We start from the raw sequence: 14477 nt of genomic DNA, 5'->3' as shown, positions 1-14477 counted from the left end.
AATGAATCCTAATAACGGAGACAGACCTTTATGAGTCTTGTAAATTATTTTAACCTACAACAACTATGTAAAACTGAATGATGTTACGTAAAACAACAATTATCATAATTATATATAGTGTGTTCAAATAAAATGTTAGATCTCTTAAACATATTTTACCTTGATTATATATATTTACAATTAAGAGTATTTGCTTCTTATTAACTTCTCCAATTCATTGATTATATAACCAGTTGTATATGTTGTACAATGTAGAATCTGAGCTTTGTGATAAAGTATCTGAATTTTATGTTAAATAATATGAGCTTTATTAGAAAGTATTGAACTCATCCATTTACACATTAAAAACATGAACTTTGAATTAGCTCAGAAAAAATACATATAAACTCGGGTTCTTATACCTTGGTTGTACAATGCTTATGGTACAATTGGATGTATAATCCTATTTGTATAACTTCTCGCAACATCAAATCCAAACTGAATTCCAATAGAATTATTATTCTTTAAACAACAATAAAAAATATTTGTGATTCTATTGCATAGAATGCACGGGGCAACATCATTTATTAGTTTTATGACATCATTTAAAATCGTTGAGTTACCAAATAAGTATTTTATGGTTAGACTAATGTATTGACGACTCTGCAAAAGAAATACATAGGATCATTGGGAAGAGGACGTACATTTAGTGTGAATTTCCTAAAAGATAATGAATTTTGATCCCAAAGTCTAACGGGACTAAAATACTCTACCAAGTCTCGAATAATAGGGAAAAAAAGACTAAAAGCAAAGATGTCACACCGGCGAGGGGACTGGACGAATGTAGGTTTTCTCATACCCATATTAGTTAGAAAAATTACATGCCCTTAGTTGTCACAAGTAAAAAATTTCAAACCATAGATCAACTTGTGTAAATCTTAAAATAGTTCGTTCTATAAAAATGTTATATTCTCGCTTATTCTATAGTTTTCAAATATTTCTGATATTTTGTTTACCCCATGTCTAGCTAACGCCCATGGTTGACGTGATTTAAAATTCAGTTTGATTTGAAACTTTATTTTATATTATTTGTATCCAAGACAAAAGAGATATAATTGGATAATTGTGATACATTTTCCTTTTGATCAAATTTGTTTTTTTTTGTTATTGTAGAGTTAACAATTTTTTAATATGGAATGCTATTTATTTTGAATCAATTGCTTATTTATTCTATTTCTCATGATTATGATATATACGTACTTTGTGTTACAATGTCTCATTGCTAATATTATTCTGGACCAATAGCTATTTATTTTATTAATCAAGTTTATAAAATTAAAAATGGAACATGAGATTAACTCCTAACAATAGGTTCAAAAGTAAGTAAACATGGACCCAAAAAAATATCAAAAAGAAATTAATTTGATATTATGAAGGTTAAGAGATCATGGAATTAAAAATCTCATATTTAGGCCCTGTTTCGAAAAAAATAAACTTAAATTTATCTAACCAAAATTTCATTTATGTTTTTTTGTTGTAAGTATTTGGTGGATAAATTATTTACCAAAATAAGCGAAGCATGTGAGTAATAAGTTACCTGTTTTTTTTTTTTTAAATATTTCAATTTATAATATTAAATATGAAGTACTTGCTATGTCCTTTTATGCCATATTATAAAAAAAAAAAAAAAAAAAAAAAAAAAAAAACTATCTTTCGGTTAGTTTAAAATGCAGTTTTTATTTAGTCAGTTAACTGATCGGTTCCGAATTTCCAGTTATCTTTTAAGCTCATTTTTTAGGTTTCAGTTAATTTTTATAATGAAATCTAAGATATAGTATATGAATATGTGTATGACATTAATACACAATATAATTAGTTACATAGTGTATTTTGAGTATGTAGCACCTACTATTTCGTAATGGTTAGAATACTTGGACATATGCGGGTGGTTTATATGAAATTTTGTAGTAGATGAAATTAGGTGATACTACTAATGCGTGAGTCTACAATCGATCGCCAATTCATCATATGAATAACACTGTGAGTTTTCCATTGTTACACAAAAGCTTTGAGTTGTTTAAACCCCCAAATTATACTTCAGTTTTTCTCGGTTTCATTCCTCCATCTAATGATCTCCACATTCTTATAGAAAGTAAATTAGTTAAACAAAAATAGTAACATATATAGATTAGTGAAATGTTTTATGTATTGATAACTTGAATGTATATAGAGGCATTTATGTTTATGATTTCTATACACACACTCCAATGATAATTTAGTGATTACATTTTGATGAAATCGTAATTTATATTTCGTGTAATCGCCTAAGATTACACTACATCATCTTAACATAACACTTTAATAAATTAATTAATCTTTTATCCGCCAGCTTCTTTAATTTTCATGCGAGAATACAAACTAAAAATATATGAGACCATAAGTTGGGGAAAATAAATACGATAACTTGAATTATTATGAATTTTTATTATCTATTTGATAATTTTAATTTACTTATATTAGGATAATTTTATTAAAATATATTTGATCTACTTATATTAGGATAATTTTATTAAAATTTGTTTTAAATACTAAGAAATCTACTTTTAATAGGATAATTTATTTATTTAACTTTTTTCGAAATCTACTCTTGTTAGGATTTCTAAAAAAGTTGGACTCTCTAATATCGTTCGAAAAGTTTCTGCTTTATATATATGTACTAGTTGGAAAGCCCGTGCGATGCACGGGGCTCCTATTGCAATTAACTGTAAAAATATATTCTTAAGTTAACAAAAAAGTCCAACTATGTTGAATTATTGATGAAAAAAATTCGGGATTGGTATAGTTTATTGATGAATTATTAGTGCTTTTACCATAAAAATTTGACATTCAATAGTACTTATAACATCTGATTTAGTTATAATATGTACTTTGCTTTTTCATTGTCGCAAGCACAACTGATTTTTAATTCGATAAAAAACACTCTCTGTAAACATGGTGCAACTCACCAAAATGAATCCGTAATAACGGAGACATGCATTTATGAGTTTTGTAAATTATTTTTAACCTACAACAACTACGTAAATATGAATGATGTTACGTAAAACAAAAATTATCATAATCATATATGGTGTGTTCAAAGAAAATGTTAGATTTATTAAACATAATTTTACCTTGATTATATATCTACAATTAAGAGGATTTGCTCCTTATAAACTTCTCGCAACATCAAATCCAAACTGAATTCCAATAGATGTGATTCTATTGCATATAATGCACGGGGCAACATCATTTATTAGTTTTATGACATCATTTAAAATCGTTGAGTTACCAAGTTAGTATTTTATGGCAGCGCTGAAACGTTGGTTTACGTTACCATGGTCTGGTAATAGAAAACTATTAAATTTAACAAAAAGTCAAATCGTGCTGAAAATGAGAGCAAACCAAATTTCGGCAGTTGATTTAGATGAGGAGTGATTAATCATCAGTTTCCCCCACAAAAACGCAACAAAAATGTTGGCATTTGATATTGATTATATCAGTTGTATAACATTCACAGATATAATTGGATTCTAGGGTGATTATTTTTATAATCTCACGTGTCATCGGTTTTTAACAGAAACAGTCTTTGACTATTTACAATTACACAAATTAAGACTACTTGTCCTTAAAAGCTTCATGCAAAATATATAATACGACACATAATTTGATAAATCTGTGAAAAAATTTTTGTAAATAATGTCCCTTCGTTTGACCTTGATACATTTATGAGAACCTTAATCCCTTGGATGACGTTGTTCTTGCCACTTCTACGTAAAGGTGGTCATTACTAAAAACTGGTTTCAACACATAAATTCCAACATGATTAAGTGATTGTCCCTGACTCTTGTTTATTGTTTAGCGTAGCATAGCCTCAATGTATATTATCTCCGCTTAAGAACGAAAGAAATCTTTGTATCCGAGGAAGTCATTCCTATGCTCAGTTCAGTACCTTTTGCCAACTTTGGAACCCGTAATTATCTTCCTTTCTATTTCGAATTTCCCATGGCGATTAATAATAAGAAAATGTCACTTTAGATAGTCCTCTTACGGAGTTGATGTTCCTCAACAACATAACCAACATACCACACTTGGTAGAACATACCATTATGAGTTATGTTAAATAATTCATCATGTATACTCCTTTCCCTTCTTAATAAACATTTTTTCCATTGCTTCTGAAGGGGCAAACGTTGTTTATAACTTTGACTATTAATATTTCAAAAATCATGGTCAAACTAATGTATTGACGAATCTGCAAAAACAATACATAGGATCATTGCAAAGAGGATGACGTACATTTAGTGTGAAATTCCTAAAAGGTAATGAATTTTGCTCCCAAAGTCTAACGGGACTAAAATACTCTACCAAGTCTCGAATAATAGGAAAGAAACGACTCCTAAAAGTAAGGATGTCATACGGGCGAGGGGACAAGACGAATGTAGGCTTTCTAATACCCATATTAATTAGAAAAATTACTTGCCCTTAGTTGTCACAAATAAAAATTTTCAAAAGCATATATCAACTTGTGTATATCTTAAAACAGTTCGTTCCATATAAATGTTATATTATCGTTTATTCTACAGTTTTCAAATATTTCTGATATTTTATTTACCCATGTCTAGCTAACACACACGGTTGACATGATTTAAAATTCAGTTTGAGTCTGAAACTTTATTTCTGATATTTTATTTACCCATGTCTAGCTAACACCCACGGTTGATATGTATGATTTAAAATTCAGTTTGAGTCTGAAACTTTATTTCTGATATTTTATTTACCCATGTCTAGCTAACACCTACGGTTGACATTATTTAAAATTAAGTTTGAGTGTGAAACTTTATTTATATTCGCTGCATCCAAGACAAAAGAGATATAGTTGGACAAGGTTGATAAATTTTCCTTTTGATCAAATATGTTTTTTCTTATTGTAGAGTTAACAATTTTCTTATATGGAACACTATTTATTTTGAACCAATTGCTTATTTATTCTATTTCTCATGATTATGATATATACGTATTTTGTGTTACAATGTCTCATTGTTAATATGTATTCTGAACCAATAGCTATTTATTTTATAAATCGAGTTTATAAAATTAAAAATGGAACATGAGATAAACTCCTAACAATAGGTTCAAAAGTAAGTAAACATGGGCAAAAAAAATATCAAAAAGAAATTAACTTGATATTATGAAGGTCAAGAGATCATGAAATTAAAAATCTCATATTTAGACCCTGTTTCGAAAAAAAATAAGCTTAAATTTATCTGACCAAAATTTCATTTATCTTTTTTTGCTGTTAGTATTTGATGGATAAATTATTTACCAAAATAAGCGAAACATGTGAGAAATAAGCTACCTGTTTTTTTTTTAAATACTTCAATTTATAATATTAAACTAGTTTTGGAACCCGTGAAAATCACGGGATCGTTAACAAATGACTATGTTTAGGTGTTTAATTTGTGAATAACTTATATGGAGTAGTCCCCCCCTCTCAATCATTTGTTTAATTTTAATTAAAAAAAAGGTAAATAAATGAACATGACTGTGGGAGCGATATTTTTTTAAAAAAAAAAAGGTCTAATAAACTCCAAATTTTTGATTCGGGATAATAGGCAAACCAAAATGTGAATAACTTGGTTGTTTTGGTTGTTTTGAGGCGAGGACACAATCCCTCAAATTGAATTTTCGGGTACTCCTGGTCTTATGGACAATCTTGACGCCATATAAGTACTGGAACATGAATTTACGCTCTATTGCCGTCCCCTGTTTTCAAAGGATTTAAAAATATGAGTACAAGTTGCTACCAATAGAACAAAACATTAAAAGAAGTCACCCTTCCATATATGAACACATTACATTGAGATTTATTTTCTACTTCATATGTAGTTAAAAACCTCCTAACTTCGAAATATATAGCGTGATTACTTTTCATTCATTATCCTTTCATTCTCTACAAAAATATAATCTTCTTATTCCTTCACTTATAGTAAGTACACATATAGATATAGAATTTAAATAAATACTCCCGTCAAAATCCTAAGACTCGTACGATATGGATAATTATGCTAGTCTCGTAAAAATATTTCTTATTTGGTATGCAAAATAATTACGCGAAGTTTAAAGCACATCCATGTTAGGATCGCATTAACATATACATACCTCCTACAATAACATCATTAATTAAATTATCAAGTTAATTAATTGAATTGGCACCTCCAATTAAAACTATTAAATATAAATACATGAACAAAAAAAAAGGAAAAATGAGACACAAAATTCCAATAAAATACTCTAAAATACAGAGAGAACAAAAAAAAACCCGACTTTTTGAAGGATGGGTAATATTGGTTTGGACAACCTGGTATCAAATAAAATAATATGAATTTGTATTTTGGTGAGATTTTATAGAAAGAAAATCACTGTCTCTCAATTTTCTCGTTTGAGTTGCTAATGATTCTTAAATTGCCTGTTTAATTAATGGTTCTTCAATTGCCTCTTTAATTAGTGATTCTTCCAATTGTCTCTTTATTATTTGACTATTGTTTTGATCGACTTAAAGATTATAGAATATGAATGGTTTTCTTCACCAACAAACATTGCAACTTACCTCTTTATTGCTTGAATGAAGATATTGTTTTTATTGTCGTTTTGGTGCATTTTAAAGTACTTGGCCCTGTGTTTATCTTGCAAAGAAACGGTCGTGAACTTTTATGTGAGCAACTTTAACAACTATTCCGAATAATTCCAAGAAAAGGTTACATATATTTAAAATATCGCATTTTGGGCTATAGTAATATACTCCGTAGTATATATAAGATTAGATTTGGGACAAAAAGTAAGAGAGTAAAATAAGAATCAAAACTTTATAGGTGAACTCTAATAATTATTATTAGTAATTACACATTTATCGGAATCGCGCAATAAATAGAGATTTATGCATATACGATTCTAAACATAGCTTCTTCAAATTCGATCATTCATCAAAAATTATAATCAAAACAATACTATTATACTTCATACGAAATATTAGCCTTTCCTAAATCATGAGAAAATAAAATATAAACAAATCATTCAAAAAAATATTTATCCAAAAAATATTGTGAGTTATAGAATAGTATATTTGATAGAAAACAAAAAATGATTTAAAGGCTTGAAAGCATTGGAATTGGGACAATGAATTGGAGAATGAGAATCAGTTTCTAACTAATTACTATTTAATATTTATGCATTTATAACACTATGATAAGATCAAATTGACATATGTGCATCGTACTTTAACAATTTGGCTAAGCAATTTGATTTGTAACCTGTTTGACAAAATATAAATATAACATAAGTGTTACAAAAGAGACTAAAGTGTAGGAAAGAGAGAAGGACAATAATGTAACAACATGTCAACAACTTATTAAAGATTTGCTACCATTCGATATTTCAAATACACCATTGTAGAAAAAAGAAAAACCGATAAAAATGAAAGAGTCATCCAAACCAAGAAAAAAATCTGTAAAGAAGATCCATAGCCATTATTTCGGATCTCGTGCATTGTTATTGATATGTGAATATGTCATCCTCCTATAATATTAATACAAACACACACACACATAAATAACTAATAAAATTCTAATTAATTCAAAACATAATAAAAATAAAAAGTGAATTAATTAATCTAGTTCTCTATGTATAGTTTACCTAACAATTTTTTGAATAAAGTTGAAAATTCATTCTTCTGCAATATTAATATAAACACAAAAAAATAACTAATAAGATTCTAATTCATTCAAATTATAATAAAAATAAAAAGCGAAATAATTAATTTAGTTCTTTAGTTATACCTTACCTACCAATTTTTTGAATAAAGTTGGAAATTCGTTCTCCTGCAATATTAATACAAACACAAAAAATAATAACAAATTAATACAAAACATAAGAAAAATAAAAAACGAAACAATTAGTTTATTTCTATGTATACTTTAGGTGCTATTTTTTTGAATAAAATTGATAATTAGGGTGAATATAATAGTTATATATATGAAAAATTCTACAAATTCTCTCAAAATTTTATGAATGAAAATAAAATAAAAAATATGGTACATAAATACGGAGTATATATAATAATGATGAAAGGAAAGTTAAAAGGTTATTTCATTAAATAAAAGAAATAATGGTTAAATAAATTAGGTAAATAAATTCGAAAAATTATGAGAGGAGATCAATAGTTTACCATTTTTTTTCTTTCTTTTTTGCGTTTATACCTTATATTTTTTAATTTTTTTTTACTTTATATTTTTTAATTTTCTTAAATTGGTAATCCATTTCACTTTTTTTTTTACCATGTCACATTCAAAATTGTCACATCACAACTAAACTTGCCATGTCACATTTTTTAGGTTAGCCTTTTAATAAAATTTTATAGACATAAATCATTATAGGTATTATAAGTTTTATAGCCATTATACTACCATAAATTCCAATATTTTAATTTTATTTTTAATTTATTTTGTGGTATTATTTAATTAGATAATTGATTGCCAAGAAACTCAAGAGGTGAATTAAATAGGAAAAAATGTTAATGAAAATTATGGGTGTTAATTGTTAAGTAATATAAAGAGTTTTAATAAATTTATTTATTATATTATAAAAATTAATTAAATAGGATAAACTTTTAATTAATTTGGTGGGTGTTAAGTATTATGAAGAATTTTAATCAATTTATTACCATATTTAATTAAAAAAATAAATTAAGTAGGAAAATGTTAATAAAAATGGTAGGTATTAAGTAATATGAAGAGTTTTAATTAATTTATTAACATGTTTTATTACAAAAAAATTAATTAAAATTTCAATTTTAATTACAAAATTATAAATTTTATTAACATGCTTTATCACAAAAAATTCAATTAAAATGTCAATATTAATTATAAATTATGAATGTTTGCGTGGCTTTTTTTATCCTGTGTGGCATTGTCTACATGGACTTAATTGGTCATTTTAGGGTAGCCTTTTAATAATATTTTATAGATATGGAGTACTTACTATGTCCTTTTATGCCATATTATCAAAAAAAGCTATCTTTCGGTTAGTTTAAAAAGCAGTTTTTATTTAATCGGTTAACTGATCGGTTACGAATTTTCAGTTATCTATTAAGCTCGTTTTTTAGGTTTCGGTTAATTTTTATGATGAAATCTGAGATATAGTATATGAATGATGTGTATGACATTAATACACCATATAGTTACATAGTGTATTTTTAGTATTTCGTAATGGTTAGATTACTTGGATATATGCTGGTGGTATATATGAAATTTTGTAGTAGATGAAATTAAGTGATACTATTAATGCGTGAGTCTTGAACCGATCATCAATTCATCATATGAATAACACTATGAGTTGTTCCATTGTTACACCAAAGCTTTGAGTTGTTTCAACCCCAAATTCTACTTCAACTTTTCTCGGTTTCATTACTCCATCTAATGATCTCCACATTCTTATAGAAATTAAATTAGTTAAACAAAAATAGTAACATATATAGATTACTGAAATGTTTTATGTATTGATAACTTGAATGTATATGGAAGCATTTATGTTTATAATTTCTATACACACACTCCAATGATTATTTAGTGATTGCATTTTAATGAAATCGTAATTTATACTTCGTGTAACTACGTAAATTTACACTACATCATCTTAACATAACACTTAAATAAAATAAATTCATCTTTTTATCCGCCAGTTTCTTGAATTTTATGCGAGAATGCAATCAAAAATGTATGAGACCATAAGTGGGGGGGAAATAAATACGATAACTTGAACTATTATGAATTTCTATTATTTATTTGATAATTTTAATCTACTTATATACAGATAATTTTATTAAAATATATTTGATTTACTTATATTAGGATAATTTTATTAAAATTTGTTTTAAATACTAAGAAATCTACTTTTATTAGGATAATTTTATTTATTTAATTTTTTTCGAAATCTATTCTTGTTAGGATTTCTAAAAAAGTTGGACTCTCTAATATCGCTCGAAAAGTTTCTGCTTTATATATATGTATTGATTGATTGATTTTTTCCACTATTGTTTTTTACTCTAAAAATCTGATCTCATCCTTGAACCTTTTCATCTATTCTAATTCAGCTATTTCTATTCGTTGCTTATTTGCGGGTATTTACTCCTACTTTTATATTCCATTTTAGGGACTTGCTAAATCCAACACAACAAATTACTAAATCCTACACATTTTTTTCCATTTTTTCCGACTTTACCCCTCTCATTACTCCCACATCATGAGAGACTATGAGAGAGAAAACCTAAAAAATCCTTAAAAAAATCAGATCTGCAAGTTTAGTACCATGAAATCATGGGATTTCATCTGGGCCGTCGCGAATAGGATTTGTGAACGCCGATTGGGTCTTCGACGATGGAGTATGAACGACAATGGCCGGGTAAAGGGCGATGGAGTCGTCGGCGACGGAGGGTGAACGACTATCGGTAAACAGTGATGGTGAAGAGCGTTTGGGTCGACGGTGACGGAGTATGAATGACGACGGGGGGTGAATGATGATGGATAGTCGTCGGGAATAGGGGATGGGTGAACGGTGGTGATTGAGGAATGGGTAGTGAAAGACGATTGAGGATTGGGGAAAAGGGATTTAGCATTTTGAGGATTGACGGGGCGGGGGCTGGTGGTTGGGGCTGGCGTAGGGTGGTCGTTGAGGCTGGCATAAGGTGGTCCGTTGAGGCTGATCGATGTGGTCCGGGATGATGAGGGGGATAGAGAGAGAACTTTTTTTTTTTTTTTTATGAAGGGTAGTGATGGAAACAAGGGGTAAAATGTGCGGGATAGAGTAAAATGGTGTGCGGGATTTAGCATATACGCTTTTATTGTGTTTTTTTGGTGAGTTATACACTTGATTCCTTTTTTTTTTCGCATAAGCTATTGTTCATTGTTATTATTACTTAAACAAATATATCGGGTCCTTCATTCAATTTAAGCAAATTTAACAAAAATAATCCAGCCTTTAATTTCTACCTAATATTGAGAAATGATATTTTGATGAATAAGCATGGCATCATTACTTCACTGGCTATTCAAAAGAGGCTTGCCACTGTTGACTGTCTTCAAGCTCGTGGACTTGTTTTGATGAATAGATGCATTCTCTGTAAGAATGCTTGTGAGTCTCATTCGCATCTCTTCTTTAAATGTCCTTTCTCTCGTGAGGTATGGCAAGGGCTGCTGAATTGGATGCATATTTCTGGTCGTACTGACAATTACATCTACGAGCTGTTGTGGGCCAAGACAAGAGGTAGTAGTAGACATTGGAAGAATGCTTGGTTCTCAAGCTGTGTAGCTGGTGCTATCTACTCACTTTGGGGGGAGCGGAACAAGAGGATTTTCAGAAACATTGAATCTACTGTGGATCAGCTCCTTTACTCCCTTAAGTTCACTATTAGCACGTATTTGTTGAATGTTACTTTTCCTAAACTTGATTCTAGGATTATCTCTAGACTTAGTATTTCTTAGCCTCCATTTTGTGGAGGCTTTAGGGGATATTCTTTTGTAAGGCACTGTATCCTTTTCTTTACCCCTTGAGGATGAATAAGAGGATTATAACATTCTTGCAAAAAAAAAAAAATATTGAGAAATGATATTTTGTAAAATAGTTTCATAAATCTTTATATAAAGTTTATTTTGTGATATCATACTTAAAAAAATCATAACCAAAAAATTTGAAAAATTATAATTTCCTTAGTTATAAATGAAAATTTAATTAATAAAACAAATATATAATTTTTTGAAAAAAAAAATAGTTTGAAAAAGATTGCAAGTTTCAAACATTTTAAATGTTAGCGAAAATTTGTAGAGTTGATAGCCATGTTTGTAATTTCTCAATGAATAAAAAGTTTGGTGAAGATGAAAGTTTGGATCTTTTTAATTTTCTACTTGATTATTTGATTTTATGTAGTGTTAATAAACTTTATATAAAGATACTTGATTATTTGATTTAATGTAGTCTGTTTTTTGGTGCAAAACTTGATATCATAGTCGAGCTCTGGTTGAGATACTGTTATTGTTTATTTTGCTGACAATTTTCCTTGTAACACAACCGTAGCAACTCGAATACTCTTATTTGACATTACATAGCTTCATACATACCACATTATAAACCTGACTTACATTCATTTATTCAGAGATATTAAGCTTACATACAGACAGTGCTAGCAAGCAACAGCACGGCCAATCTGAGCATCCTCCAAAGTAGCGACTCTCTCGTACTTGAGAAGCCCCATATCAGGCTTAATCTGACTAACATTGGTAATTGTCCAATAACGGTTAGAAGCGACCTGTAAAGTAACATTATTCGGAAACCGATCACTATCCCCAGAAGTTGCAATTTGCACTGAAAGCGAACCCCAATTGTTAACCAGGCTTTTCACCTGATAATCACTACTCAAACTGAAATCGCCCTTTTTCTCTATATATTTAAATCGCGCTGCTTCAGCAACCATTTGAATAGTAATCAGGAGGAACCTAGCCTGGTCCCTCCTAAATGGGTTTGTTGACGATACGTCTTTCCTGCCATACATATTCCTCATTGCACTCTCTAGACTTGCTACCCCAAATTGCAAGGTATTTATGGGTTGACCCGCCGCTGTTTCAAGGCTTATATAATCAAACTGAACTCTCATTTGTTCACGTTCCTTTTTGGCGACCACGTTAGGGAAAACATCTGCTTCAGGAATTTCACCTCGAAAGTAAAACGCTCGATTTTTGCTTCCGTCCACTTGGTCACGATATGCCAGGAGATATAAGTCGCTTCTACGGAGTTGGAGGCCGATTGTGAAGGCCTGGTTATTGGCGAGTCTGCATTGCACACAATATATTAACTCAAAATTTGAACAAATTAAATGTTGATGAGACAATTAATGGTCCGTACATAAGAGTGACTTACCGAGCATTTAAATTAACGTAAAGATAAACGTTACGTTGATTGGGTGGACTAATCATAGGTATGCCATGGTATTGCAGTCGGGGATCCTTGACTTGATCTCGGACCCGCTGCACAAATGGAGAGTATTGTTCTTGTCTTAGATTAAACGACACATCTTGGCACGTTGCCGGTGCAATAACAAGGAACATGCATGTTATTGTTGCTGCTGCCACCCTTAAAACGACCTCCGCCCTCATTATGACTTGTTATGAGTTTGTGACCAATTCGCTGCGAAAACATTGGAAATAAATTAAACCTCCTTATCCAACAAATTACTTAGAGTAACTTTTGAATTAACAGAGAGTATGTAGTTACATAAGTTTTAATTTAAACGACCAACTTTTGAATTAACAGAGAGTATGTAGTCAAAAAGTTGCGAGTTTACCGTAAACTCTTTCAGTTATCAATCAATGAAACAAATAGATCGAGTATGTAGTTTGGGATTCAAAGTGATACGTAAACTATATAGGAGTATAGGAGTATCGATGAGGGAAAGTGGGCTTTAGCCTTTAGGCTTACCTATTGCAGTAGCTCAGCTTGTTGTTGCTTTGATTTTCTGCATAACAAAGTCATGAAGCTCCAGGCCTTTAAATAGAAGGACTGGATTACTGGAGGAGTCTCCAATAATAAGAGTCTAGAGGTGGCAATTCGGGTAAATCGGTTCGAGTCAATTTGGGTCGGGTTATTTAGGTCTGACGCATATTTCGGATGGAGCGGATCATTTCGAGTTTCGGGTCAATTTCGGATGAGCTGTTATCGGGTCATTTCGAGGCGGGTCACTTTCGGGTATGGGTCATTTTGGGTCTAGTCACTTTCTAGTTAATGTCTAAACAATTTTGGTTAGTACTATTTTGATTAAGAAATATTATTATGTAAATTTAACTATTTATTACGGACGGTTGTAACCAATGAAATTATATTTTGATATGTATAATATCAATTATGACTTAGTAGTTAGTACTTGTCGATTCCATTCATTTTGGATCACTTCGAATCATTTTGGATCGGGTCAATTATGGGTCGGGTTTTTTTGGTCGGGTCAACATTGGGTCAATTTGAGTTTCGGGCCATACTCGGGTAAAACAAATTCGGGTTTCAGGCCAGCCTTTTCGCGTCGGGTCATTCGGGTCTGGCCCGTATTGCCAGGTCAGTCTCCATCCCCTAACAAATTAGATGAAAAGGTAGTTGAAAACTGAAAAGTTAACTAAAATCTGGAAAGATAACTGATAACGTAGCTAAAAATTAGGAGCTGATAAGTTAACTGATTATATAAATAAATATTTGTCAAACTAACTGAAAAAATAGCTGATTTTGGTGGAATGACGTAAAATAATATGATAACTAATGGGAATGCCCGTGCTATGCACGGGGCATTTTGTACCATCGTTTCTAATCTGTTTGGCTATATACCCCATTAGTAGTATTCAATACTTCATATTCAATCACTCTTTCTAACCCTT

General features: G+C 30.0%; 1 protein-coding gene across 2 annotated transcripts; it reads right to left on the bottom strand.

The window, feature by feature from the left end:
• Nucleotides 1–12135: 12135 nt before the first annotated feature.
• On the bottom strand, nt 12136–13628 carry LOC141597754 (protein synthesis inhibitor PD-S2-like). Of its 2 annotated transcripts, none has more exons than XM_074418039.1 (3): nt 13537–13628; nt 12979–13245; nt 12136–12890 (listed from the first exon to the last, which is right to left on the bottom strand). In XM_074418039.1, the coding sequence occupies exons 2-3, from the start codon at nt 13212–13214 to the stop codon at nt 12245–12247; spliced, it is 882 nt and encodes a 293-aa protein (XP_074274140.1). In that variant the 5' UTR covers nt 13215–13245; nt 13537–13628; the 3' UTR covers nt 12136–12244. The 2 variants fall into 2 exon arrangements, with proteins under 2 accessions (XP_074274140.1, XP_074274141.1); XM_074418040.1 differs by having other exon boundaries at nt 13403–13567.
• Nucleotides 13629–14477: the final 849 nt, after the last annotated feature.

The sequence above is a fragment of the Silene latifolia genome, chromosome 1, assembly GCF_048544455.1.
Source record: "Silene latifolia isolate original U9 population chromosome 1, ASM4854445v1, whole genome shotgun sequence".
Classification (NCBI taxonomy): Eukaryota; Viridiplantae; Streptophyta; class Magnoliopsida; order Caryophyllales; family Caryophyllaceae; genus Silene; species Silene latifolia.
The sequence above is the reverse complement of the archived record's forward strand: the minus strand, read 5'-3'. Positions and strand labels throughout refer to the sequence as shown.

Coding starts and splice junctions, on each gene's coding strand:
- LOC141597754 (XM_074418039.1), bottom strand. CDS start 13,214: ATGAGGGCGGAGGTCGTTTTAAGGGTGGCAGCAGCAACAATAACATGC. Junction 12,891..12,978: donor TACGTTAATTTAAATGCTCG/GTAAGTCACTCT, acceptor TGTGCAATGCAG/ACTCGCCAATAACCAGGCCT.